Source organism: Falco punctatus (genome assembly GCF_963210335.1).
Source record: "Falco punctatus genome assembly, chromosome: 1".
NCBI classification, from domain to species: Eukaryota; Metazoa; Chordata; class Aves; order Falconiformes; family Falconidae; genus Falco; species Falco punctatus.
The window spans coordinates 64078933-64103281 of record NC_137580.1 but is presented as its reverse complement, the minus strand read 5'-3'; the positions used below and the strand labels follow the sequence as shown (position 1 = coordinate 64103281).

Below are 24349 nucleotides of genomic sequence, written 5' to 3'. Positions count from 1 at the left end.
TTCTTCTGTTGCTCGGATTTCTGGCCTGGCCATAAACATAAAAATCACATTTTTCATATGGGTTTGGTTTTCTCCATCCATTGAGGGCAAATGAAATGTAAGAGATTTCCAGGAACCCTTGCAATAAGATAGAGTTTTCTTAAGCAGCACATATTGGATATGTATCCACCAAAACTCAGCTAACAGCTGGCTCTGATGGGAAAAATCATGCTGCGGTAAGAAAAATGTCAAACCTCAAAATAGGAAATCCTTTTTTTTTTTTTTTAATCATGAGTCAAGTGAATTACTCCCTCTGTGAAATATTTCAGCATTTTTATAGCATCTTCAACATCAAGAGTTTCAGAAACTATTAGCATTTTAGCAAGAATCTCTGTGCATACACCGTTTCTGATGATGACCTTTGCTTGCTATTAAACTAGCTGATCTGAAATTAGGCAAATACTTAATAAAAGCCATTAAAAGCAGAATTTACTTAACACAAGTATTATTCCTGGACAATTTCTTGGACATACTTCTTGGAAGATCATTCTCCACAGAGATGGGAAACCAGCAGTGTGCCCAGGTGGCCAAGAAAGCCAACAGCATCCTGACTTGCATCAGAATCAGCACGGCCAGCAGGATTAGGGAAGGGATTGTCCCCTTGTACTCAGCACTGGTGAGGGCGCACCTTAAATACTGTGCTCAGGTTTGGGCCCCTCACTGCAAGAAAGACCCTGAGGTGCTGGAGCGTGTCCAGAGAAGGGCAAGGAAGCTGATGAAGGGTCTAGAGAAAGAGGGAACCAACACTGTTCAGCCTGGAGAAAAGGAGGTTCAGGGCAGACCACACTGCTCTCTACAATTCCCTGAAAGCAGGTTGTAGTGAGATGGGTGTAGGTCTCTTCTCCCAAATAACAAGCCACAGAATAAGAGGAAAGGGCCTCAAGTTACACCAAAGGAGGTTTAGATTTGGATATTAGGAAAAATTTCTTCACCAAAAGGGTTGGCAAATATTGGAACAGGCTGCCCAGGTAACTGCTTGAGTCACCATCCCTGGAGATGTTTTAAAGATGTGTAGATATTGCACTTAGGAACATGGTGAACTTGGCAGTGCTAGGTTAGTGGCTGGATTTGATCCTAAAGGTCTTCTCCAACCTAAATGATTCTATATGATGCAATGAACAACAAAGTTGGGTTTAGCCAGTTTTATCTTAGTTGCTTTGGGAAGAGTATCCCCAATACCACATATCTCTCCCATCTCTAGTGATGCATGCAAGTACCACCTGTTGCTCCTCTTTAGATACCATAGTCTGTAACACCACTCTATTCACCAGGTAGAAAAGTATCACTTAGGGCAAGGAACAATGCCAAAAAGTGTTACTCTGTAGGACTGCCTCCTCAATTTCTGTCTCATTCAAGACCAGTCCGAGACCGTAGGCAGCCCACTTTGAAAATAAAAGAATTAATCAAGGAACAAATAAACCCTCTAGGCCCAGGCAAAAAGGGGGAAAGATTGCCAGGGCACTAGAGATTTACAGTTGCTGTTCTTTGCCTTCTCGTCTACCCGGAGATCACCCAAGAAGAAAGCACCCAGTGACCAAGAAGGGTCCCACATGAAGCACACCATGATGTGTTCAGTAATCGATTCCCACCCAGCACACAATGTAGTGCCCATTCATGCTGATGCCACACAGCATCCCCAGAGACAGATTTACAGCATTACTGTGACAATTCCTTGCTTCCTTCTCACAACAAACTGACCTTTGTGAAAGACTCTAGATGTAACTACAGTCGTGAAAAATTACTCTGTGTTAGGAGCGTTAAGATGCACAGATGCCTATTCCCTCCTCAAGTTCTTCACTCTAACTTCTGCTTTTCACTCATTAAAATACTGCTCGCATCTACAAGTACCAACGCCGAGGTTTCAGTACGTAGCATGTAAGAATACTACATTATTACCAAAAAAAAGGAGGGATGCCCACATTTCAGACACATTCACTCAGATCCCCCATGTGAAGCCATCAAATAGAAACCACAGCATCCATAAAAATCTAATGGAGAAATGTTTGCAGGGAAGATAAAATAGTTGATCACACCACCACCACAAAGCAGATGGAAATAGCAACAAATGACAGAGAGGAATAGATGTTGGCATAAGGAAGATTAAATGAAATGAAAAATAAAATGTACTTAGACAGTACCTAGCCTGCAAAGGTGTTGCATTAGATACTCTAGATCTATCCAGCAAGAGTTTTTGGCTCTTGAGGCTTTAGAGTAGAAGCACTGTAAAGTTATAGGCCTTCAGTAGTGGGGACTGTTTAGTCTGATTCACCATGCCAAGGACACTTGTATTTTAACATTTCCTAATTTTTCATTATTGCCTTTGCAGATTTAAGCTTGTACTAGCAGCAGAATTAAAGATATAATAAAATGAAATAGCAGAGGATACACATACTAATAGTACCAAGCATATTCATAAGTCACACATCATACGGGGTGTCTGCATTGCAAATCAACATTGATACATTCCACATACATGAAATTTAAGGCACCCAAGTTACAATTCAAAAGGAACACAAAAGAAGTCTCAAAATCATTTTCTTTTTCTGGTTTACTGTTTTATGGTATTTTTTATCCTGAAAAGAAAACAGAATTTCTTTGGGGGAAAAAAAATAATAAATTTGCTGTGTGTAAATACATTATGGTATTTTGAAAAAAATGAGAAGCCTGGGAGAAATTGTTTTTTGAAAACCATAAGAACTAAACTATCAGTTTACTGCTAATTCACTGTGCTGCAAACTCCCTCCCAAATGCAAATAAACTCTGTGTCCTTTAGGTCAGGTAAATGAAAATAGTCTTTACAACCTTCTACCAATAAAAGGCATCTGTCAAATTTGCAATACAGAGATGAAAAGCATTTGAAAATTAAATCTGAAACCCCAGACTGAAACAACACTGTGCTTTAATTTAAACACGTTATATTGCGTGGTTATTATTAAGCTCTTCACTCACAGTGTCATTTAAGTGTCATTTTGATATTTTGTTTGAACAAAGAGGTGTCAAATTATGGAAACCAGTGTCAAGTCCAGAAACTTCGTGAAAATGTAGCCCTATCTGTAATAGCACCATATAGGGTTTCATTTCAACAGCATCATTACACAATTTTAATGGTGCTGTAGCATTTGCCTCATAGATCCCCACCTCTGTGAAAAAACTTCCCCAGCATTCTCATTCTGCTCAGCCACGAGCGCTGTTGACAGATAATATGCAATCAGCAGCTAATACTATAAAACAACTCATGCTGTAATGGTCACGTGAAGCCCACGACTGTGAGGTCTCTGCAGTGCTAGACTGAACCTGCACGGGTGCACGGACAGCCCACCTTCCCCTTAAGGCCAAATTTGGCCATTCAAGGCCAAACAGGATGACGACCCCCACAGTTCTCCTCAGTCTTGCTAATGCACAGAAAGGGAGGAAGGTGGGCCAGCAGATGACATCCACACAAGGAAGCAGGAGGCAGCAATGAACTAACTGCATAGCAAAAGGGATGGTTGGTTGGTTGGTTTGGGGTTGTTTGGGGTTTTTGTTGTTTTTGGGGTGTTTTTTTTTTGTTTGGTTGGTTTTTTTTTGGGGGGGGGGGAGTTGGGTGTTGGCTGTTGTTTTTTTTTTTTTTTTTCTTGTTTTGGCTTCTTGTACAAAGATATTGAAGCTAATATGAGCTTGCAGACCGTGTCTGCTGGACAGTGTCCCCCTAACCACTTTGAGCCTGTTGTCCATTTGGAACCCTGTCTGGCAAAAAGGTCAGAGAGCATAAGTAATTCAATTTCTGCAAGTTTCATGGAAGTGAGCAGCCTAGCACTGGAGACAGACCCTACTAGCTTCTCCAGTGAAGGGAAGAATTCAAAATAGCAGTCAGTCTCTTATCATTTCCTTTGCCCATGAAACAAGTTACCTTTTTAGAATGAAAAAAAAACTGTTTAACTCTTATCTCCTCGAAGGACCACAGAGAAATGTCTTCAGACTATTTCCTAAAAGTACAGGGACAGAAAAGTCTTCTGACCTTCCAGGTCTTTTTGCATTGGACACAGGTGTTTCAGGAAAAGTTTCCTGACGTCAATGTATGATCTGCACTGAAGTTGCACAAGAAGAGCTAAGATGCTTTCCTATGTTCCTTGCTTCCTGCTAAAGAGATAGATTGCATGTGCCATGCCAATAATCTCAGGTGTCACATAACCTCCTAGTCAAGTAATAAATTTTTTACTACGGCTCTCTGTTTCAAAGGGAGTCAGTCAGTTAACTGACCATCAATTAATGCTCAGCAAGGAACAATACAAAAAGAGGAACTGTTCTGAACAGCACAGGTCTTGAAACAAAGAGTGTGCTCTTAAACCAGATACCTCTGTATTCAAGCCAGTATCTTGCTTCACTGAACATCTATTTTAATACATAAGTGGTTACATTTGCTAGCAAGACATCCTGTTGACAGCTATTCAATCTTGCCCCACTTTGGCATGACAGTCTTACTCGTTCTGCAGGGTTCAAGTGAGTGCTCAGAAATATTCAAAGCATTATAATGCAATGTATTTGAGGGCATAAGGCAAAAGCTTTGGTTCCCAGAACGAAGTCTGAGGGGCAGCGTCCCCTTGAGGACCTTGCAAACAAAGTTACCCTGGAGACAGTCCTTGAGGAACAGTGGCAATTCCCTGCAGACAAGATTATCTGCTGGGTTTGTTATTTTAAGGGGGTTGGGGGGGTGGGGGGTGGGGGGGGTGGGGGGTTCTCCACTCCTTGTTTAGGAAGTGGGAAGGGAATGAAAGTGAAGGAGGGAAAATAAAGTTGATTATGATGTTTGTAAGTCATTTAAGGGTCTGTATAATGAGAAAAGTCCTTCACTCCCTCTACTATACAATAGCATCACTTTACTGGCATGAAGTACATAGCTTTCACAGTTCATTCACTTTCTTTGCATGATTTTCTCCTAAACTTTGCTTTGAACTTCATAATCTAATGAAAGCAGAACTTGACCAACTTCCCCACTCAAGAACTGAGGAAGTTGTGGTGTCTGCCTACATAGTCTTCATTTTGCACAGCTTAACTTAAACAGCCAAGTCCAGCACCTTCTTTCTTAGCCTGCTGAGGGATGGTGGGTTGCACCAGGAAACACGTTTCAGACAAGGAGCCCAACCAGGAGAGAACACACATGACACTAGGATTTACAGCTTACCTGAGACAACACAGCAAACTCCAGTCAAAGTAGAATTTTTAATTTTTTATTTTTAATGTTGTCAAAGGCCACATGTTCAGCTTTACGAACAATCATTCCCCTAGGCTTTCCCTGAAAAAAATACCATTGCTATAACTCTTCCCACAGCTCTAACTAGCATTACTGTTACCTTTCCAGCTCTAACTAGCTGTTTCCCCACAGCTTTAACTAGCTTTTCTATTATTTTCCATGCAGTATACCTCACTACTCTGTATTTTAAATGTATATTTGGCTTCACACATAGTACCGCCGTGGTTTAAGCATTCTTACTGTATAAACGCTAGTGAATATATTTATAAAAACTAAAGAACATTTGACAGCTCTGCAGTTACCACCTCCATAAGATACTCAAGATTGCCATATCCTAATGTAAACCATTTAAAAAATAATAATAATTTTTAAAAAATCACACACTGCAGTGAAGTTTACTGAAACAGTCTTGGCACCTAAACCCGTTCTGAGTCTAACTGTCACAGAGGTTTGTACCTCACAGCTCCCATAGGCTTTAAAGTTTACCCATTTTCATGAGTGCTAGATGCGCTGATCTTATTTCCTTGTTACCAACTTTTCTGTTCCCCAAGCTTGTCCTTCTTTAAGCTATTCAACTGTAATAGCATTCCAGAATTATATTGGATATGCCAGCCCTCCCCAGAAGCTATTCTTCGCTGCCTTTTGCCAACCGGCCAACAAGGGACAATGAAGTTCACCATATCAGCACTCCTTCAAGAGCTGGAGAATTTCATCTGTCATATATTTACTAACCAAAAAAGAGAGAATTTATTTGTGCAAGGCCTATGACCCTGAGAAAGTTGGTTGTTCACCAGATGTTCTATGGCTGAGTGTCTGCGTAGCCTCAAGATGCAAGGCTAGTCAGTGCAGACCCTGAAAAATTAAGTTACTATCATGCTTTGCAAGAACCGCTGGCTGGTTAAAAGAGAAAGACCACAATTCAACATCCTAATGAGAGAAAGGCAGGAAGAGCTCAGATATCGTATAGGTGAATAGGAGGCAACCAGCATTACGGGGACAAAGAGTGCACAGGTCAAAACATGAATCTACATCAAGCCAGGCATCGATATAGAGCAGTCTTACCTTCCGGGGCCCGCTAGGACATTTTTGGCACCAATGCTACAAATCATGGCATATAGCAGATAGTCTAAACCATTTATGTTGCTACTAAACACTATTCCTACCCCCCCCCCCTTTTTTTTTTTTCATTTCCCCAAAGACACTAAACAGAGCATACATATTCACCCATTGTTATGCCACATCTCCTCCATCTTACTGTCTTCCACACCCTTAATCTAAGGGTCCTGTGAATTCTGGCACACGATCTGAAGCAAGGATTGTAGCTGTCACGATGCACAGACATACACACAGTGCCTCACAGCAACTGCTCTGTATCTCTCTGGACATGTCAAAATAGCTTCTCACAAATAAAGAGCTCACCGGCTCCCAAAATTTATATCCAGACCTGTTTTTTCAAAAAATCATAAAGGTAAGCAAGAACTTTTATTAAGGCTGTCTGATACTGTAACACATGACTTCCAAGCACTTTTGTCAGCAGAGCTCAGAGACTCTAAGGTGTCTGCTAAAGATACAAATACATAACAAATTTGGCATCTGACTAAGCCATTTTAATTTTTTTTCCAAAGTAAATTAAGGAAAACAACTAAACATTAGTAGATCTCTTAGTCCTCAGAATTTCCGCAGAGTAGTATCTAATCGTAAGACTTTTATTTGCATATGCCCGAAAGATAAGAGTTGTGATGACAGGCCAGATTTCCAGTCATGTCAATGAAATGAAGGCATGTTAAACATTCCTTGCATTATTCCAAGTTTAGATAGACCAGCTCTCTATAGGCTTATTTATATATGCAGTGTGAAAATTATATTTAAAGCACACACACACATATATATAAATATACAAAAATAAACTCAGTAACCTGGATTTTTCTACAACTATTACAAATAGACATTCTTCCTTAAAACATGTTACAAATTACATACACAGAGAAGTGAGCAGCAATGCTGGCAAAATATTATTTTAAGCGATAAACAGAACTTGGGCATGAATCTGTCTTGCAAAGCAGAGCTGTGCCTCCACTGCAGGAATAAAGGGGATACCTGCTTGCAGGAAGAGCTGTCAGCACTCCTGCAGAACGCTCCCCTCCAGCAGAGGGGCAGACACGTTAGGGGAAAGGAGATGATGCATCTTTGAGACATGCATGGCAAGCAGCAGCTGGCATGGTTACTACCAGCCCCTGGATTTGTGGAGCATCACTCTGGGTTTCTCTGTCTGCAGAGACACTTCCACATGGGTTTGTTCATCCACACCTTGAACTGCAAAGGACCTAAGCTCCTAGCCCGACGCCAGCTTGACACAACTAGCACAGCCTGTCTGCCTTGCTTACAAACCAACATGCACATTTCCCCCTCCACCCTGCTAGAGAGAGTATTACAGAAGACTGACATACCAAAGCTAGTTTTCTTTTTGTCATCTACTCTCTTGATACTAAATCAACCCTAACTTCAGCCTCCAGCATTTCAGTAATAGAAGCAAAACATTGTGAATTAAAAACTGGAGACATATCTCCAGCAACAAGAACTGTGGGGGCAGGGGATATGTGTCAGAAAACCCAAATTCTTATTTAATTCAGCAGCACTGATGACTGCTAATTGTTCCTAGAAAAGCTTGAAGGGGAACAGCTTCCCAAGAGAATAAGGACCAAGTGTAACACTGCAGCTCCTGGGGCAGGGGAGCAGCCCACCACCTGGTCAACTCTTAAGATTTACACTAAAATAAACAGTAAGATTTGGGACACAATCATGCAAAGACAAGATGAGGGTACAATATCTTCCATGTTACACTACAGCTTTCCCCAAAATAACCCCTCTGGGCTGAGCAGAGCAGATTCAAAGTACATTTACATGGAATCACTGACTTGCCATGGGATTTGGATTAGACCCACTCTAATGCATACACTGACTGGGGAAGATCTTTAGCATCCATGAATCTTACAAACACAAAACCATGAAAAACTCACACCTCAGTGTTGGGTGCCTTGGTACACACCCTATGAGGCACTGCAGAAAGCAGCCCAATACAAAAAAGTACAAGGAAATACATTGCTCTGATTACAATTCCTTGAATTTATGGTATACATTCAATACTACACTGTAAGTAAAAAAAAAAAACAACCCACCAGCCTAGTCCTATGCTGTCTGTGATGGCTAGATTGCAGCATCTGTGGCATGTTTGCTAGAAACCCATTGAGCATCCTGCAGCTTGGACATGATTCCTGAGAGAACAGAGATGGTCCTACCAGGCACTGGGAAGGATATTTAGAGGGAGCTGCCCAGCACCAAACAGTTTCCTAGAATCAGGGAAAGTGGAGAAAAGCTTCTGAACTCTCCAACGTGCTTTTAATTTCTTCCCTTCCCGGAGTGTCTTTCCCAGATGTGTTGCTCATTTAGCAGCAGGAAACATCTTCCAAATTCAAATAAAACCACATTACCAACAACATAACCAATTTAAGAAATCATCATCACTAAAGGAACCAACTGAACAACAATGAATGTGCCAAGGGGTAATAAATATCAGATGGCTCAAGGATTCATTCAACATGACTGTGAAGTTGATAAAACGGATGTTAGAGATTTCTTCTAGGGAATCAGCAGTTTCATCTGCAATAAAGAGCTTCTGCTTGCTGTTCTTGCTGGGCCAAGGGTGCTGTGTGTAACACAGAAAAAAGCAGATTTGCCCAGAGCTTATGGGAGCAGGTTAGCAGCAACTGAGGAGGCAGTGTGAGAATGAAGGTGGCTGTAAATTCATTCCCTCATACTCACTCCTTTCTAGTTTTAGCTTAAAGTACTTCAACATGCCCAGCTTAAACACGAGAGAACTAGAGCTAGGCAACTCTCAGAAGTATCTCCTGCCCCAACTCTAATGGTTTAAGCTTAGCTGAAGTTATTAGAAAAATAAACAGGAGTGACATGTTCTCATCCAGAAAAGAGGTGTTATAGCTGCATGGGAAGAATGGGCATATCAAGCTTCTGAGCTTTGCTTTCAAAACCTGGCCATGGTTCTCCATCTGCATTGCTGGAAAGGGTGGCTCTGCCCTAGCACTATGCAGTTACTGTGGCTTTGAAGCTGCCTTCAGGTCCTGCACTTCTCCAGCTATTGGGGAAAAGACACACAGCCTCATCCACCAGACCCCTTTACACTGCCCAGAATAGTAGGCTCTCTCCAACCTATAGTAGCTTCCTATCATCTTTACCACATAAAAGCTTTATCTGGAGGTTTAGCATTAAGAAAGTATTAGGTATGATTAGCCATTAGCCAAATAGATCTCCCTTTTCCCACTCAGGTAATAATGCAATTGTTGAAAACAATCAAGGAATGAGTATGCAGTCACCTCCCCTATTCACTGGGATGAGAAAAGGAAAGCTGCCCACTTCTGCTCCTCTTTCTCTACTGAACCAGCCTCATTCAACTTTGGCTTGCCCCACACCAGCCCATTTGGAGTGCCCTGCATGTCCAGAAAGACAGGGGACAAGCTGTCTTCTCACATGCAGAGATAGCTGCAGACACAGAAGTATTCCTGGTACTCCATGGTACGTCTGGGTATTGGGTAAGGGACAAGCTTTGACCCACTAAATTTTTCAGTTCTGGTAGCTTGGGTTTATTAACTCCAAAAGGATATTTAAAAAAATTACTCTGATGTGTTTATTCGTAAAAGTCAGGCAGGTTTTTAGGGTTTGTTTTGTTTTGTTGTTTGGGTTGTTTGTTCTGGGTTTTTTTGTTTGTTTTTTTTTATTATTTTTTTAAAGAGTATTTACATCTAAAGCCAAATCATAGTAACAGTATCACAAACATGTACTGCGTACATGAAAATGACCATGGTTTTTCATTGGGCTGCTATAATATTCCTAAAACTTAGATATCCACCAAAAGCGAAACGGCCCTGGCCTCGTCAACATCCTGATCAGCCAGAAGTTGCTGAAAGAATCAGTAAACTTATTTAAAGAGTAAGTCCCTTGGAAGCACTCACTTCTAATAGTTATTGCTTATTTATTCTGCACTTAACTATGACAAGAACTAGTTGTGGACAGGGCTAGCTAACAGTGCTTATTAGCCTGAGACTCCTGCAAGAGACACACACCAGGATCAGTGTTGATGAATAAACTCAACATCTCCTGAATCCCAAGAGAAAGAGTCAGCCAGGTATTACCCCAGAGGTCCTGTCATCTCATATGAACAATGTGCCAAGTACACAGCGGCTCTTCATTCATTTCTTCAAAAACAGTTCATTGGAAAGGGAATTTTATCTTGGTAACCTTAACTTCATAAGCTTTGCCTTTTGTCTTCAGTAAAAAAAAAAAGAGTATTAGAGTTTGTAGAAAGACAAAGAGAAAGAAATATTGAGCAAGATTTTAAGGGGTTCATAGCCCTTTTGGTTTTCCCCCTCCAGTACCACCCAAGCCACTTTCCAGGTTGGCTTATTTTTCTCAGCAGGCTGCAGAGCAAGCATACCAGCTTGGTGTCTCTGGTGCTCTTCCACACTGCTACAGACAATAAGTCTTGTCTATTAACTCAGCGCTCACAAGGACCAAAACCAAACATGCCAGCCATAGTAAGAGTGTATGACATGCACATATGCATAGCCTGACCTGGAAAAATATTAGATGACTCAAGAGACTGGTTGTGAGCTAATGTTTCCCGATCAAATCAAGACCAGGTGAGGAACAAATAAATCTAGTCATCCTACTTAGCAACTCCTTGGCAGCTGATATGAAATTAATAGTTAGGTCAGGTTTTCAAACAGCAGATGTCTGCACCACAACACCCACTCATTAGCGAGGGTTAATAACTGTGCAAATATAAATTCTTAGGGTTCACTAAAACTCTTGTCTCCTAAAGCTACTTAACCCTCTTTGTGACAAGATCTGTGTTGTACTTCACAATTCTGTTTTTTAAAAAGAAACTTTTTAAAAAGTCGTTCCCTAACAAAAACATTTTTATAATCACAGTAAAATATAATGGGAATTAAATTATGGTACAATAATTCACACTTAGCTGCACAGAGGCCATTTGGCCTTCACCTTTGTGCCTGAATGTGCTGGGCGTTAATTACTACACTGTAATTCACATGCTGTCATGTCTTACGGCTTAATTAATGCTACAAAAAACCCATAAAAATCAGAGAGCACAGAGCTGGTCACTAGAGATCAGAAACCAGTCTTGGCAGGAAACGGTTACAAATGAAGAAAGCATCAGAGGGTATAGGCCTGTAGGGTAACACGACTCCCCCCTTCCTATTGCTGTGACAGCACACACATTTTCTACTGCTGTAGCTCAGAAAGAAACCCATGTGACCTGCTACTGTATGTCACACATGTTAAAAAGCATGTAGGAAAGGATAACTTCCATGCATTAGTTTGGGCCCTAGACACCAGCCGCCTTTTGTACTTCAAGTCCTACAGCTCCAGCTTCACTGCAACTAGAGCTGTGCTGATAGCTATGGGTTACATACCCCAAGTGTGCTTTAGAACAAACGGCAAGCGAAAGTAGAAGACCTTTTTTCCCTCTGTAACACTGGAAGATGCTGTGAGCAGATACACTTGCCAAACACTGAAGAAAAAAAGCCCCACCCACACCCTTTAAAAATCTCCTTCCTTATTTAGTATGAAATTCAGACATGAAAGAAATGGGTCCACACAGACCTGTGCACTGCTTCATGGCTTAATTGAGAATTACAGGGTGAATTTCATCCTTTATCAGCTTATAGATTGGTCAGTCATCAGATGGGAACTTAATAGTCCTGTTTTTAATACATTGCTGCTAATGAAAGCACTGTAGTATATACATAGAAAAGCCACCCCCTTTTATCAGGAGAAAACTTCCTTGATCATTTGTTCCACTATGGAAAAGGTGGCACAGCTGCAGGTAACACAAATTACCAAGAACAGTAAATATTAGAAATATTTCAAGGATGATTAATCTTTTAAAACAATGAAGTTAGGCAGAAGCCTGGATGTCAACTTGGCTATTTCACAACTAATAAAACACGTCTCTTGTATTTCATTTTGACTATATAAAGAGTACTGTAGGAAGAGGCAATTATCCACTATTCACTAGCTAACATAACACTTGTACAAGTATAAAGAAACACAGTATGTATTGTGAGCACTGACAGTATTTCCGTTGTATTAAAACAGTAGTGAAGAAAATGTTCAGCTCACATTAAACAGCACTCTGTCACTGAGGACCAGCTTGCTAGCATCATATATTCCCCCAAGAAAGATAATGCTGCTTGCTCTAACAGAATCATTGTCACCAGGCAACTACCAGTGCTGTTCAGTAATAAATATTTCCACTGTTCCCACAGAAACTGGCTTGGCATCTAGACCTGCTAATGCCTAGAGAGATCAGCTTGACCTTCAAGCATCATCTTTTCACAAAGATGCAGCCCCCCCTCACCACGTTTGTCTCCCAGAAACACTGGGAAGATGGCACAGAAGCACAGAGGGTGAGGAACAGAACAGCAGACAAGGCTCTCTTCCTTGCAGCTGCAATGACTTGAAAGGACTTCAAATTTAATTTTCTACTCTGCAAATGATAAATTAGTTCAGCCTCATCTTGAACTAATTCTCATACAGAGAGACAAGATGGCATCTGTCCCTAAATGCAGGAAGGTCACTTTACAGCTATGCTACAGCTCTGCATAAATAAATTCTTGGAGAGCTGGGCCAGCAGCAGCTGTAGCCCTGCCACTTTTGTGGCCTTAAGTAGGCCTTTGTAGGCTTTAAGCCTCATAAAAATACAAGCTCCAGGATTTTTCAGGCTTTGTCTGAACTAGAACCTATTTTAGTTTAAAACTAGCTCCATCTACAAAGCTATTTGAGAAACTTTTGCTGCACCAGCAACTTGCTCTGAGATCAGATGACTCATCTAGTCCATTCCAGCTAACAGAAAAACTACTCTAATATCAGATACCTACTGTTTGTCCTGTAATTTCAACCAGGTTTTGGTTGTATCATTGCCTAATTTTTCTGGCTTCAGTCTTGCTTAGTTTTGGCCACGCACATAGTTCTAGCCCCAGAATCACACTGTATACCAAGGAAAAGATTAAGAAACCTAAGTAATCACAGCAATAATGAACTAACCCCATGGAACATCAGGAGGCAACAGTCTGAAACCCATTAACAAACAGAGTGTTAAAACTTGTAAAAAATAACCCCAAGAAGCAAGCAGAAACCAACCCCCCAACTAAAACCACACTTCACCCGAGCAGGAACCAGGATAATGACAGTTCACTCTCATAACACAACTGCACAGGGCAAGAGGTTAGCATCAGAGGAAACAGGCAGATAGCTATGCCTGTTGATTTTATTGCATTTCTAACAGTCTCCAACAGGAACTGGGCAATTTGGATTATTGCTTTAATCTGAGTAGTAATAAGTGGTTGTTCATTTTTTGATTGGACTGTTAAAGCATTAGAGTAACAAAACCAACAAATAATTCTTCACCGCCCATCATGAAATTATGCACAGAATACAAACCTAAAAACTAATTTTCAAATGCATAATAATAAAACAACTGATGGGATGATAAAGATCTTTACATACAACAGGCCTTCAGCTCTTTTCCAAAGCCTAAAATTAGTTACTTGTTTGGAGACATGCAAAATATCACCCCACAGTGATCACCATGGTATCCTTACTATCCTGCTCTTAACAGTGTGCAGTTCTGTACCCTTTCGTTTTAACTATTATTTTTGTCCAGCAGTCTCAAAATTTTAAATCCCAGCTCTCTGCTGTCATGCTCATGTGTGGCTGTGTGATACAGCAAGTGTCTGCCTGTCTCTCCAGGCTCGCCAACTGAGCTGCTGCCCACCATGTCCAGTCCATCTCATTTCAGGTGAACTTTGACAGCGTTCATTTGTGAGTAAAGAGAAATCTGCTTTGTTTGGGGCCAAGGGGTGCAAGGCTGAGGAAGCTGAGAACAGCTGCTCATTCCAGAAGATGCGCCTCTGAGAAGTCTGCCCGTTACAGGTAAAGAGGACCAGTTTGGTCAGGTGTACACAGGGGCATACAAGCCAAGGAGCACTTTCCTAGGTGTCCAAGGCCTTCAGATGCTTTGGAAAAAGCTTCCTAACAGTGGCAAAAAAAGAAGCAGGCATGCAAAAGCCCTGCCTATAGCAGAGCCCATACAAAGGATGACAAAGCCTTTTTTTGTTGTTGTTATCACTGATTGTTTTGGGTGGGGTTTTTTTGTTCCCTGGTATTGTTTTTTTCTATTCTGGCTAATTCTGATTTTGTGTAACTGATTTAGTTTTATTCAACAAATGAATTTACAAGCTTTGCTGGAGCTTAGAAGAGGGGATAACTTTCTGGGGGCTTTCCCACTGGTCCAAATTGTATTGTCTATGCAGGCTGTTAGCTATTTTCCATTCCAGTGAAGGACAACAGTACAGAAAGCATCCACTACTTAATTCTGCTTTTACCTCAAGTATTTCACATGGTTTCAGATTTTTGTGAGCCATGATTCAGAGCAGTCCAAGCAAAACTAGACAGTACAGTGTCTGTACATTTAGGATACAGCAGAATATCATAACCATCAAGAAACTGTAAGAATTCATGATTTTCCCCTTTCATTATTTCTAGAGCTTATCACAAGATGACATCATACCAGGGCGGTATCCTTAAAGATTACTTGTCATCTTGCAGATCACTGAAGTCATACACCCTTCTTTGACTCCACATCTGCCATCAAAACACAAGACATACAATATACTCCAAGAAATAACTAAAAAAAAAACCAACCAAAACCAAAAACAACAAAAATAGGGGTAGGGTGGGGGAACCAACAACTTGACAAATTTGTGAGATCACTGGCCTAAGAAATCTGCCTACAATGTAGCTACCACTACAGATAAAAAGTCTGCGTTAGGAAACTCAGAAAGCAAAGCTAGGCTTTAAAACAAGTTTGTCTCAACTCTAGCAATCACTAAAGGACAGGAGTCTTTCCAGCCCATGAAACAGGAACTCAAATGCCTGAGTCATTAAACATAAAATATGAAAGCTTTCTGCATACAGTTAAAGGGAATTATTAAAATGGAAAAAAATAGTAAAAAAAACCCCCAGGGCCTAACTGGACTATTTTTATATGCAATGCGAGGCTGTGGCATGTGTTTAAACACACATACGCTGTCTTTACACTAGCAGGAACCCCTGAGTTGATACTGGCTTGCCAGTAGGCAGCCTTCTGCAGGAAATTGTGGGGACAGGGCACCAAGGGAGAGCACCTGAAAGTCATCAGAAACTCAGTCTCTGATTTCAAAGCCTTGGAAGCCCCCTTCAATTATTTACTCCCACCTTCAATACAACTCTTATTTTTATGTGCTGGCTCCTCAGTCCCAATGGGAGTTTGAATGGATTTGACTGCCTAGTGCCAGCTGATACAAAACACGCTCATCAAACATCACACAGCTTCTCCTTTCATTTAGTATAAGGAACATGCCACCCTCGAGCAAATACACACACACTCAGTACCTGCTTCCCCCAAGAAAGGCAGCAAGCCAAAACTGAGATAGTAGTTGCATCCTGGCCAGTCTCAGAGATCAAAACCAAGTCCTCTGGCTCACACCAAAGGTCGTGAGTCTCCATGCCATTCAGAAGATGGCTGTGAGCCTCTCCTGTACTTTCACTAGCAATTTACAGGGATCAGGTAACACGTGTGTTGGTTAGATGTGTGGTAGTCAGATTTACCACAACTGACTGCTACAAAAACCACAGCAACCACCCTGTACATTTACTTTGAGGAATAACGTCAAGGGTAGAAAAACTTCCAGGCACCTACTTTCTGCATCTCTGGTGTTTGCTCACCTTTAGCATAATATGACTCCTAGGATACTTGTGACATTTTCATTTACTGCAACTATCAGGCAGGATTTTCCAGCTACAATAGCATTAAAAATTTACAACAGAACTGCCAGAGGCATATTTAAATCGTTAATGGCTTTAACTGTTAATACTGTTTAATTGTAAAGATTTAAAAAAAAATATAATTACCATTTAACTTTCCTGGAGAAGAATGGAGAGCACCTTTCCTATTAGCTCTTTCATTTCACCACAACTGGTTGGCTCAGTTCAAATGTTCACTCTCATTTTCAAGCCAGTGAGGAGTTTTGCTTGAAGAACAATAGTATGGATAACCTTTGTACCCAAAGGTGTTATGAGTGACAAGAGCAAACAGATTGCTCTTTACAGATATATTCAGCCAATTACACCCATTTCATTTTCTAACCCCCTCCACTGTAAATTCTGCTCAAGTGTCTCAGCACATACACAGTGCATGTAAAGCACAAAAAGTCTGATGAATATTTTCAAAGCCCGGGCCCACTGCCTACATACAGGGAGTCATGTTATTTACAAACATGCTCCCACTAACCTGTAATTAATACTACATCCTTGGTGGAGCTCACCTTCCATTTAGGCATCAAGAAAATCAGGCAAGTCAGATTTTCCAAAACCCTGGTCTGAGCATTTAGCAACCATCACTGCAAATAGGAGCTCCTGAACCCTTCAGCCCTTACAAAATCTGGCAACCTACTTCTGGGGCCTACATTTGGGTAGGGTTCAGTTTATATGGCAAGGTTTTATTAGCAGGGAAGCTGCAAGGGTGGGTTATGTAACAAGCTGCTAGAAACTTCTCCTACGTCCAATGGAGCCAATGCTAGCCAGCTCCAAGATGGACTCACTGCTGGCCAATGCAGAGCTCATCAACGATAGTAGCAGCACCTCTCGGACAACATATTTAAGGGGGTGCGGGGGACACACAAAAACCCCAAACTGCACAAGAACAACTGCAGCCTGAAAGAGGAGTGAAAATATGCAAGAAAAACAACTCCGGAGACACCAAGGTTTGTGAAAGAGTGGGAGGAGATGCTCCAGACATCAGAGCAAAGATTCCCCTGGAGCCCATGGTAAAGACCATGGTGAAGCAGGTTGTTCTCCTACAACCCATAGAGGTTAACAGTGGAGCAGATCTTCACCTGCAGCCCATGGAGAACCCCACCCCAAAGCAGGTGGATGCCTGAAGGAGGCTGTGACCCCATGGGAAGCCTGCACTAGAGTTGGCTCCTGGCAGGACCCGTGGCACCATGAAGAAAGGAGCCCAGGCTGGAGCAGGTTTGCTAGCAGGACTCATGACCCCATGGGGGACCCACGCTGGTGCAGTTTGTGGAGGACTGTCTCCTGTGGAAGGGACTCCACACTGGAGCAGGGGAAGAGTGTGAGGAGTCTTCCCCCTAAGGAGGAAGGAGCAACAGAGACAAGATCTGGTGAACTCACCACAAACCCCGTTCCCGATCCCCCTGTGCTGTTGAGGGGAGGAGGTAGAAAAGATCAGGAGTAAAACTAAGCCTGACCAGAAGCCAGGGGGGCGTGGGGATGTGTGTGGGTGTATCAGGTTAAGATTTGGTTATATTCCTCATTCTTCTAATCTGATTTGACTGGTAAAAAATTATTTTCTCCCCACATTGAGTCTGTTTTGCCCATGAGGGTACCGACCAAGTGATCTCTCCCTGTCCTTATCTTGACCCATAAGCCCTTTCATTATTTTCTCTCCCGTGTCCAGCTGAGGGAAAGGAGTGATAGAGTAGCTTTAGTGGGCACCTGGCATCCAGCCAGGGTCAACCCACCACAGGCTCATACATATCCACAGCACAGCAGCTGTGCCTGATGCTATTAGCCCGGTTCTCAGGTGCAGCTTAGCTGTGCAGCACAGTGTTACACCTAGGAACTCCACATGGCTGGGTGGGTTACACAGCGTGCCAGGCTAAGGCAACTTTACTGGCTTTGGTTCTTCTCAGCTCAAGATCACCGAGCCTCCATCTTTCAAGAGAGCATGGAAACATCAACTACAATGCTTGAAATCACAGTCTAACATGATGGAAAGCAAGAGCCCACCCTGGAGCTGTGGATAAAGGGGAGCATGCAGCCCCTAACTGAGCAATATTCACAGAAGAGAAAGGCATTTCCATGCAGAGGCTAGGAGCAACAATCGTAGTGACACACAGCCAACAGAATAGGTTCGGACATGAAGAAGAAAGTCTGCCTTAACATAGCAGTTAAACTTGACAACACAAATCTTTATGTGACCAGAGTTCTTTGTTTCAGGACTTTATTCATAATGTAGCCTGGGAATTCAAAGACCTGGGGTGAAAGCAGGGAGAGAAATCAACATCCTGGAAAAAAACCACCACACCATTAGGTAAAAGACATAGGCAAAATCCTTGCTAATCTCTTCCCTTCCCACAGGCAAATTTACACCATCTCTCACTCACCATGTGCTAACGGTGTTAAGAGCATTGTGAAGAACAGCAGCTGTGATGACCACATGACTGTGAAGGAGGGCTTGAAAGTATCCCAGCAAACGAGGGTTCAAACAAATCAAGGTGAGCGTCCTCCTTCTCTTGCTTCCAACACTTCAACTGTTGGCCTTCAATTCACATCCAAAAAGGGGAAAAAAAAACCAATAAAAAATAATAATAAAAAAAATCCCACAGCCAGTATCCAGAGTCTGAGACCTACAAATGAGAAAGTAAAAAAAGAAAAAAAATTTAAAAAAAGCCGTTAGTAAAACAGTAAGATAGGTGTTTTCAATCAAGTCTTGCTGTGTTTCTTTGCTGCCAACAGCTGTAAAGGCAAATGAGTCTTCCCCCCAGCCCTTCAGATGTATGCACATTCTTACACACAATAGGAATTAAATTTGTGCATCACTAATGCTGTGCTTCCTCTCCCAAAACAGAGCTTAAGACAGCTGTTTTGAATAGTGATGCCCACAGAGGTCCAGAGAGTCCACAGGCTTGAAAGGTGACTAGAACAAACAACTCCATATGTATTGCACTGTATCCTATGTACACTGGACTTTTAAAACAGGCTGCAACTCTCCTGAAAATATTTGGGTATCTGTAAATCACAAGCCAACAAAAATTCCAGACCTTAAATAGGTTTAACTGGTTCCTAGGATCCACGCTGATCTCCTAAACAAAAATAAATTTACAACCCAGCCACTTCTTTTCCACCCAAAACCCTCAAATACACATGGGCCAGAGAGTAAATGCAAGTTCCTGAAAACACACACTTGTCTGCATGCTGGCAAATAAACAAAATGCCAACAAGAGAAGTCACCTCACTGTTTGGTCTAGGCCATACCTGTGAGCACGCTTAGGAAGCCAGCACTTTAGAAGAGAATTCAACTCTAAACTGTCACAGAGCTGCACTCCCTGGCCTGTCTCCCCCTACCCTTCAAACAGAAGCCTTTTTCAATATATATACACTCATCCACACCAGCTCAGCTGGTCCCAGTGTAGGGGATAAAACGGCCAGACAATAATCCCACTTTCTCTTTAACATTTTGTGCAGGTGGACATGCTGGCCAAAAATGATCTATGCAAACATCTGTTACATGTCCTGAACAACTTGGGCAGAAACTGAGACCAGTTCTTCTCCAGGTAGCCAGGCAGTGCACTCTTCTGCTAAGACCCTTCACTCCTTTTGCCACTTCTTTCATCCCTTCACTATTGGGGCTGACACCAAGATACCAGGCAATGAGGTCAATAATATGGTTTGGGAATATGTCTGCTGAAAATATACCTAAAAGTCACTTATACTTGTTTGAAATGTCCTGTATGACTTTTAATCACTGAATCTAGACCAGGATTTGAACAGTCACCCTTACTCTACAGAATACTTTCTATGATCACTACCAGTGACTCAAGTCACTCACTCCTAGTCAAGCTCCACAGTTACTCATTGTGGGATTAAAAATAACCGTCTCGTCCATCCCACATGCTTACAGGAAAGCACAGGGAAATCTAAATCCATGCTTTAATAAAACATTCAGTCATTTAATTGGAGAAAGTGTTCCAGCTTCCCATCATTTTCATCTCTCAAGAAGGGGCTAGATGGCCAGTGACTCAAACTTGGCAGGATAAACATCAGTTTGAGGCTTAGCTCCCTGCTGACTTTGAAGTGATGATAAAATATGAGGAATTGAAAAGTACTTTGCATATCTGTTTTGAACTCCCTAGACTCGGCAGCCTTCACAGCACTAGTCTAATTAAAAAAACTCTCAAAAAATCTCTGATCAACAGAAGTTATTCTTCTCTCAGTAAAGAAGCTGTTTTTGCCAACTTTTGTTCTTACACAAAATCCACTTTGAGCCAAAACACTATATGAAAAACTGCACTGCATGCCATTGTGATGTGGGTATATTTCTGAAACTCCAGCACGACAGAGCAGCCTTTGTTTTGCCTCCTATCTCTGCTGATCAACTAAATCAATCCCCACATTGTTCAGAACCAAAGTCTATAAGGAAGATGCAGCTTTTTTTTTAATAAATGTATCTGCTTGCACTGCCAAGATTTTATTCTTGCCCCCTACTCTGCTTCACAGGCTATCCCTGCAATTTGTTCACTGAAATGTAGCATTTAATTTCCAAAGCTTTTTGTCAGCTCTGTTAACTGGAGTGACTAAAAAGCCCAAGGTCAATATACAATCAAGTGGCTTCTTTATAGACATCCTAGAAATTAAAACTTTGCTTGTGCTGGGACTAATCAGAACAGTCACTGATAATATTTAAAGCCTGTTTTCCAAAGGGGGACAAGATTAATGAATATTATGTACATATAATTGCGTGACTTTTAAATCATACAATCTAAACTGTGATTAAGTTTTCCATTTATATTTTAGGAGGCTACCAGTACACATCAAACTTTACCACTGGCCATTATTTATACATGCTTTTTCTACAGCATCCTCCGTATAGTTTTAAAAGTGAGAAGCTTTTTGTGCTACAAAATCTGAAAAAGCATACAGAGATGGGGGAAGCTATCCAAGGTCAGGTACGCTTCCCTGAAGGAAAAGCTCTGCCAGGCACTGAAGGAGTGGAGGTTTGTTTTTGAATTTTTTTTTTTTTTTAACTGAATCAAGTTCTGGATAATCTAAATCTGTTAGAAAGAGATAATGTTATGGTGCAGGAAGAGGTTTTTGGCTGTAAACCCAAGTAGTCACAAATTAATTATGCTATCTATCCCTGAGAAAGAATAATTGTCAACAAAATATTTACACTGCAGCATTTAAAATTATCTTTATCTGTCTTGCATGATAGAAAAAACATTCCTTAAATCTTATGACCTCATGGGCTGGAGCTGAATGAGCAACAGGATTCACCTGCTCTCTGCAGCATCCAAAACCTAATTTTGGGAACTAATGTCTTGCAACCACCAGAACCACAAATAAACATTTTATCCTACTGGAAAGAGCATTATCCGGTCGCGAAGCTCCTGTGCAAAACAGAGACAATATGACCAGCTCAGCATTATGCACCATTTACTCTGGTTGTAAATCTGGCCCAATATTCCCAGCTCTACTTTCCTTACTGCCAGAGTAGAACAAGCCAGAGACACAGCCTGTGAGGTTGTGTTTGTACATCCTGGCTGGCACCACCTTCCCCTTAAGCCTGCTCCTGCAAAGACTTCAACCCCTTAGGCTTAAACTCATGCATGAATCCTACCAATTCCACAATGTGTCTGGAGAAATGCCAAAGTTGTTTAACCACACAGAGGACCACTATATTAACAAAACACACTGTAGTGCTACAAAAATCTGGGTGGTTTTGTATTTCATGTAATCAAATAATCATAGTGTATTTGTGAACTGGGTATCTGCAGGGGAACAGCTAGATGGGAAACAAGTGGAGCAACCCTTTTTCTTAATGGTCACACAAACCCTCTCAAGCAGCATTGTGAGATGCAGAAAGAGGCCCATGAAACAAAATTGACTTTGGATTACATCCAGGTAAAGTACAGCCAAAGAGAGAAACTAGAACACATATCTGAACTGTTCACTGCAGAGTGATACATTTATTGATGCAAGAAGGGGATATACCATCACAGTGAAAACTTTAAGGACTACACTTGACCTAAGGGATTTGGACTTGAACCACAAAGATGATGCAGCCTGCATTGACTTAAAAGAAAGTTCTGCTCACTGACCTTTCTACCCATAGGGCTGCCCCCAACGTCCTCACGATCTGATCTGCTGCCAAGCTTCACCCAAACCTGATCTGCATTCCAGCAGTTCCCAAAAATCCAACTCAAAGCGGTACTGACAGAATAGGAGAAAGCCAAAGGAAACTAAGACCTCGTGGTAGAGAAACAAGTGGTGAAGTATTCAAGTCCTTGTTCATAAAAGAGCATTATAGATACACTGACAAACTCAGCATCTACTCAAATCTGTTATTCAGCAGTTGATGTCAAGCAGCACACAGATCATTTTCTGAGTTCATCTGTTGATGGTCTACAGGGACGATGAAAAAGAAAAGGAAACCAATTCATCTGGTGAGTGAACAGATAGGCTGAATTCAAAGTAGAATTTAGAGCAGCGCAAACCAAACCTGTCATAAATGCACTTAATTACTGCCTTCCTCCAAACATAAGCCCTTGCACCTGCACAAAGCTGGACACTACCCTTCTCACACAGCAAAAGCTGCCTGCCTTCCTCAGGTATATAGCATTTTCGAGACAGTTGAGGTACAGCCACAAGAGGGGCAAGAGTGTTTTACAAGGGGTCTCATCAGAAAAACCAGAGTATTTCTCATCCAGTTTTACTTGCATCCATTTTCTCCCCACCCCTAAAAACATGCATAGTAAAACTACCTTAAATCATTGATACAAGGATTACTTTATATTTCTTAATAGAAAAGATTCCTGTAATTATCTCCTTCATTGGCAGAAGTTGCTTACTAAGTAGAAAACGTGTGACGTTTCAAACAAATATTGATTAAATCCATCATTTACAAGGGGAAAAGTTTGGAAGTAATTAAGCTTCTTGTAACTGATGGGCCAAGCTGGAACCATGAATGTAATTCCCCATTTTCAGCATCTGCTACTTCAGAGAATTTATTCCAGCAACATATTCAGAATTTTACTAAGAAGAAAGGGAAGAGAAATAATCCCAGCAAGGAAAAAAATAACATGCAATCTCTGCAGAAATAGATCAACTGCAATTTAATGTCAGAAAATTTAAGTAAAATAATGACCTATATTGCCACTTCCATTATGAATAACTAAACAAAAGAATTGCTGCAATACATTTGGTCATGAGTTACCTGCATAACACTTTTTTTTTTTTTGAAACATTATTAAAAAAGAAAATTTTTTTCCCCTTCCACCTTTACCCCATTTCAGATCTTTTTGCCTGTCAGGCACTCAGGATGTGGCTTCATGGTCACTTTGTGGTGTCAGGAACACAACTTGCCATACAAGAGATCAGGGCAAACATTACTGATAGTATAACACAGGGGGAGCAGGGCAGGAGCAGGTTGTACTCCTGGCATTTCAACGGAACCACAAGTACTTTTTACTCCTAGACACTCACTGAAGTTATCACTACAGGGACACAGTTATTTATGGGCAGATTTTTCCATAAGCATTTTTAAGAAGTCAAGAACATGTTTCTGAGACACCTAAACTGAACTGTCCATAAACTTTTATCTGTGTCTGCATTCAGCCCAAGAGAAGGTTCATCTCATACCACAAATGCTCATAAAGTTAGAGTTCTCACAGAGTTCAGGAAAACAGGCTTTTGTTTCTCAAAGTATTAAGTGGCAGCCATGACTTTTGGCTCTTCATTTCAGGTTTTAAGTTTGCTAAATGTGATGCACAGAGAGACTTGATGATGCTACTTTGGGTAAGTAGACTCAACAACTCGTGGTTCAACCTGTTCACATCTATATCCTCTTTCTGCACCGCAGACCCCTCCTGTTCTCTCTCATGTCTCTGCTGTGGCTATGAACTCAGGAGGAACCTCCTCAACCCTCTCATCCCACAGACACAAACACAGGTGCTTCCAAGTACCTATTTCCAAACAAGGTTTAAAACGAGCACTTGTACCTCTGTCCCTAATTACACATTCCTGTATATTAACATTTATTTCACGCATACTGTTTGAAAACCTAAGACCATTCTTCCCTTTACTCCTCCTTTATATCTTAACACTCTGAGAAGTTGTTTTTTTAATTAAAAAACAAAAAACAAA

General features: G+C 41.3%; 1 protein-coding gene and 1 long non-coding RNA gene across 11 annotated transcripts in view; one reads left to right on the top strand and one right to left on the bottom strand.

The window, feature by feature from the left end:
* The window catches only part of ADGRL3 (adhesion G protein-coupled receptor L3), a 359731-nt gene extending 341024 nt beyond the window's left edge, over positions 1-18707 (bottom strand). For 6 of the 9 annotated variants that reach the window (XM_080378662.1, XM_080378666.1, XM_080378664.1 and 3 more), the window contains exon 1: positions 18592-18707. In XM_080378662.1, coding sequence (XP_080234788.1) covers positions 18592-18646 — 55 coding nt within the window. In that variant the 5' untranslated portion in view covers positions 18647-18707. The remainder of the gene's footprint in view (positions 1-18591) is intronic. The other 3 variants (XM_080378661.1, XM_080378663.1, XM_080378660.1) reach the window with 2 other exon arrangements.
* LOC308060262 overlaps positions 3637-24349 on the top strand; it is a 34471-nt gene continuing 13758 nt past the window's right edge. The window contains exons 1-7 of one of the 2 annotated variants that reach the window (XR_013926651.1): positions 3637-5229; positions 14163-14296; positions 18566-18702; positions 19056-19120; positions 21002-21201; positions 22320-22650; positions 23949-24001. This is a non-coding gene — a long non-coding RNA (uncharacterized lncRNA). The remainder of the gene's footprint in view (positions 5230-14162; positions 14297-18565; positions 18703-19055; positions 19121-21001; positions 21202-22319; positions 22651-23948; positions 24002-24349) is intronic. The other variant, XR_013926650.1, reaches the window with a different exon arrangement.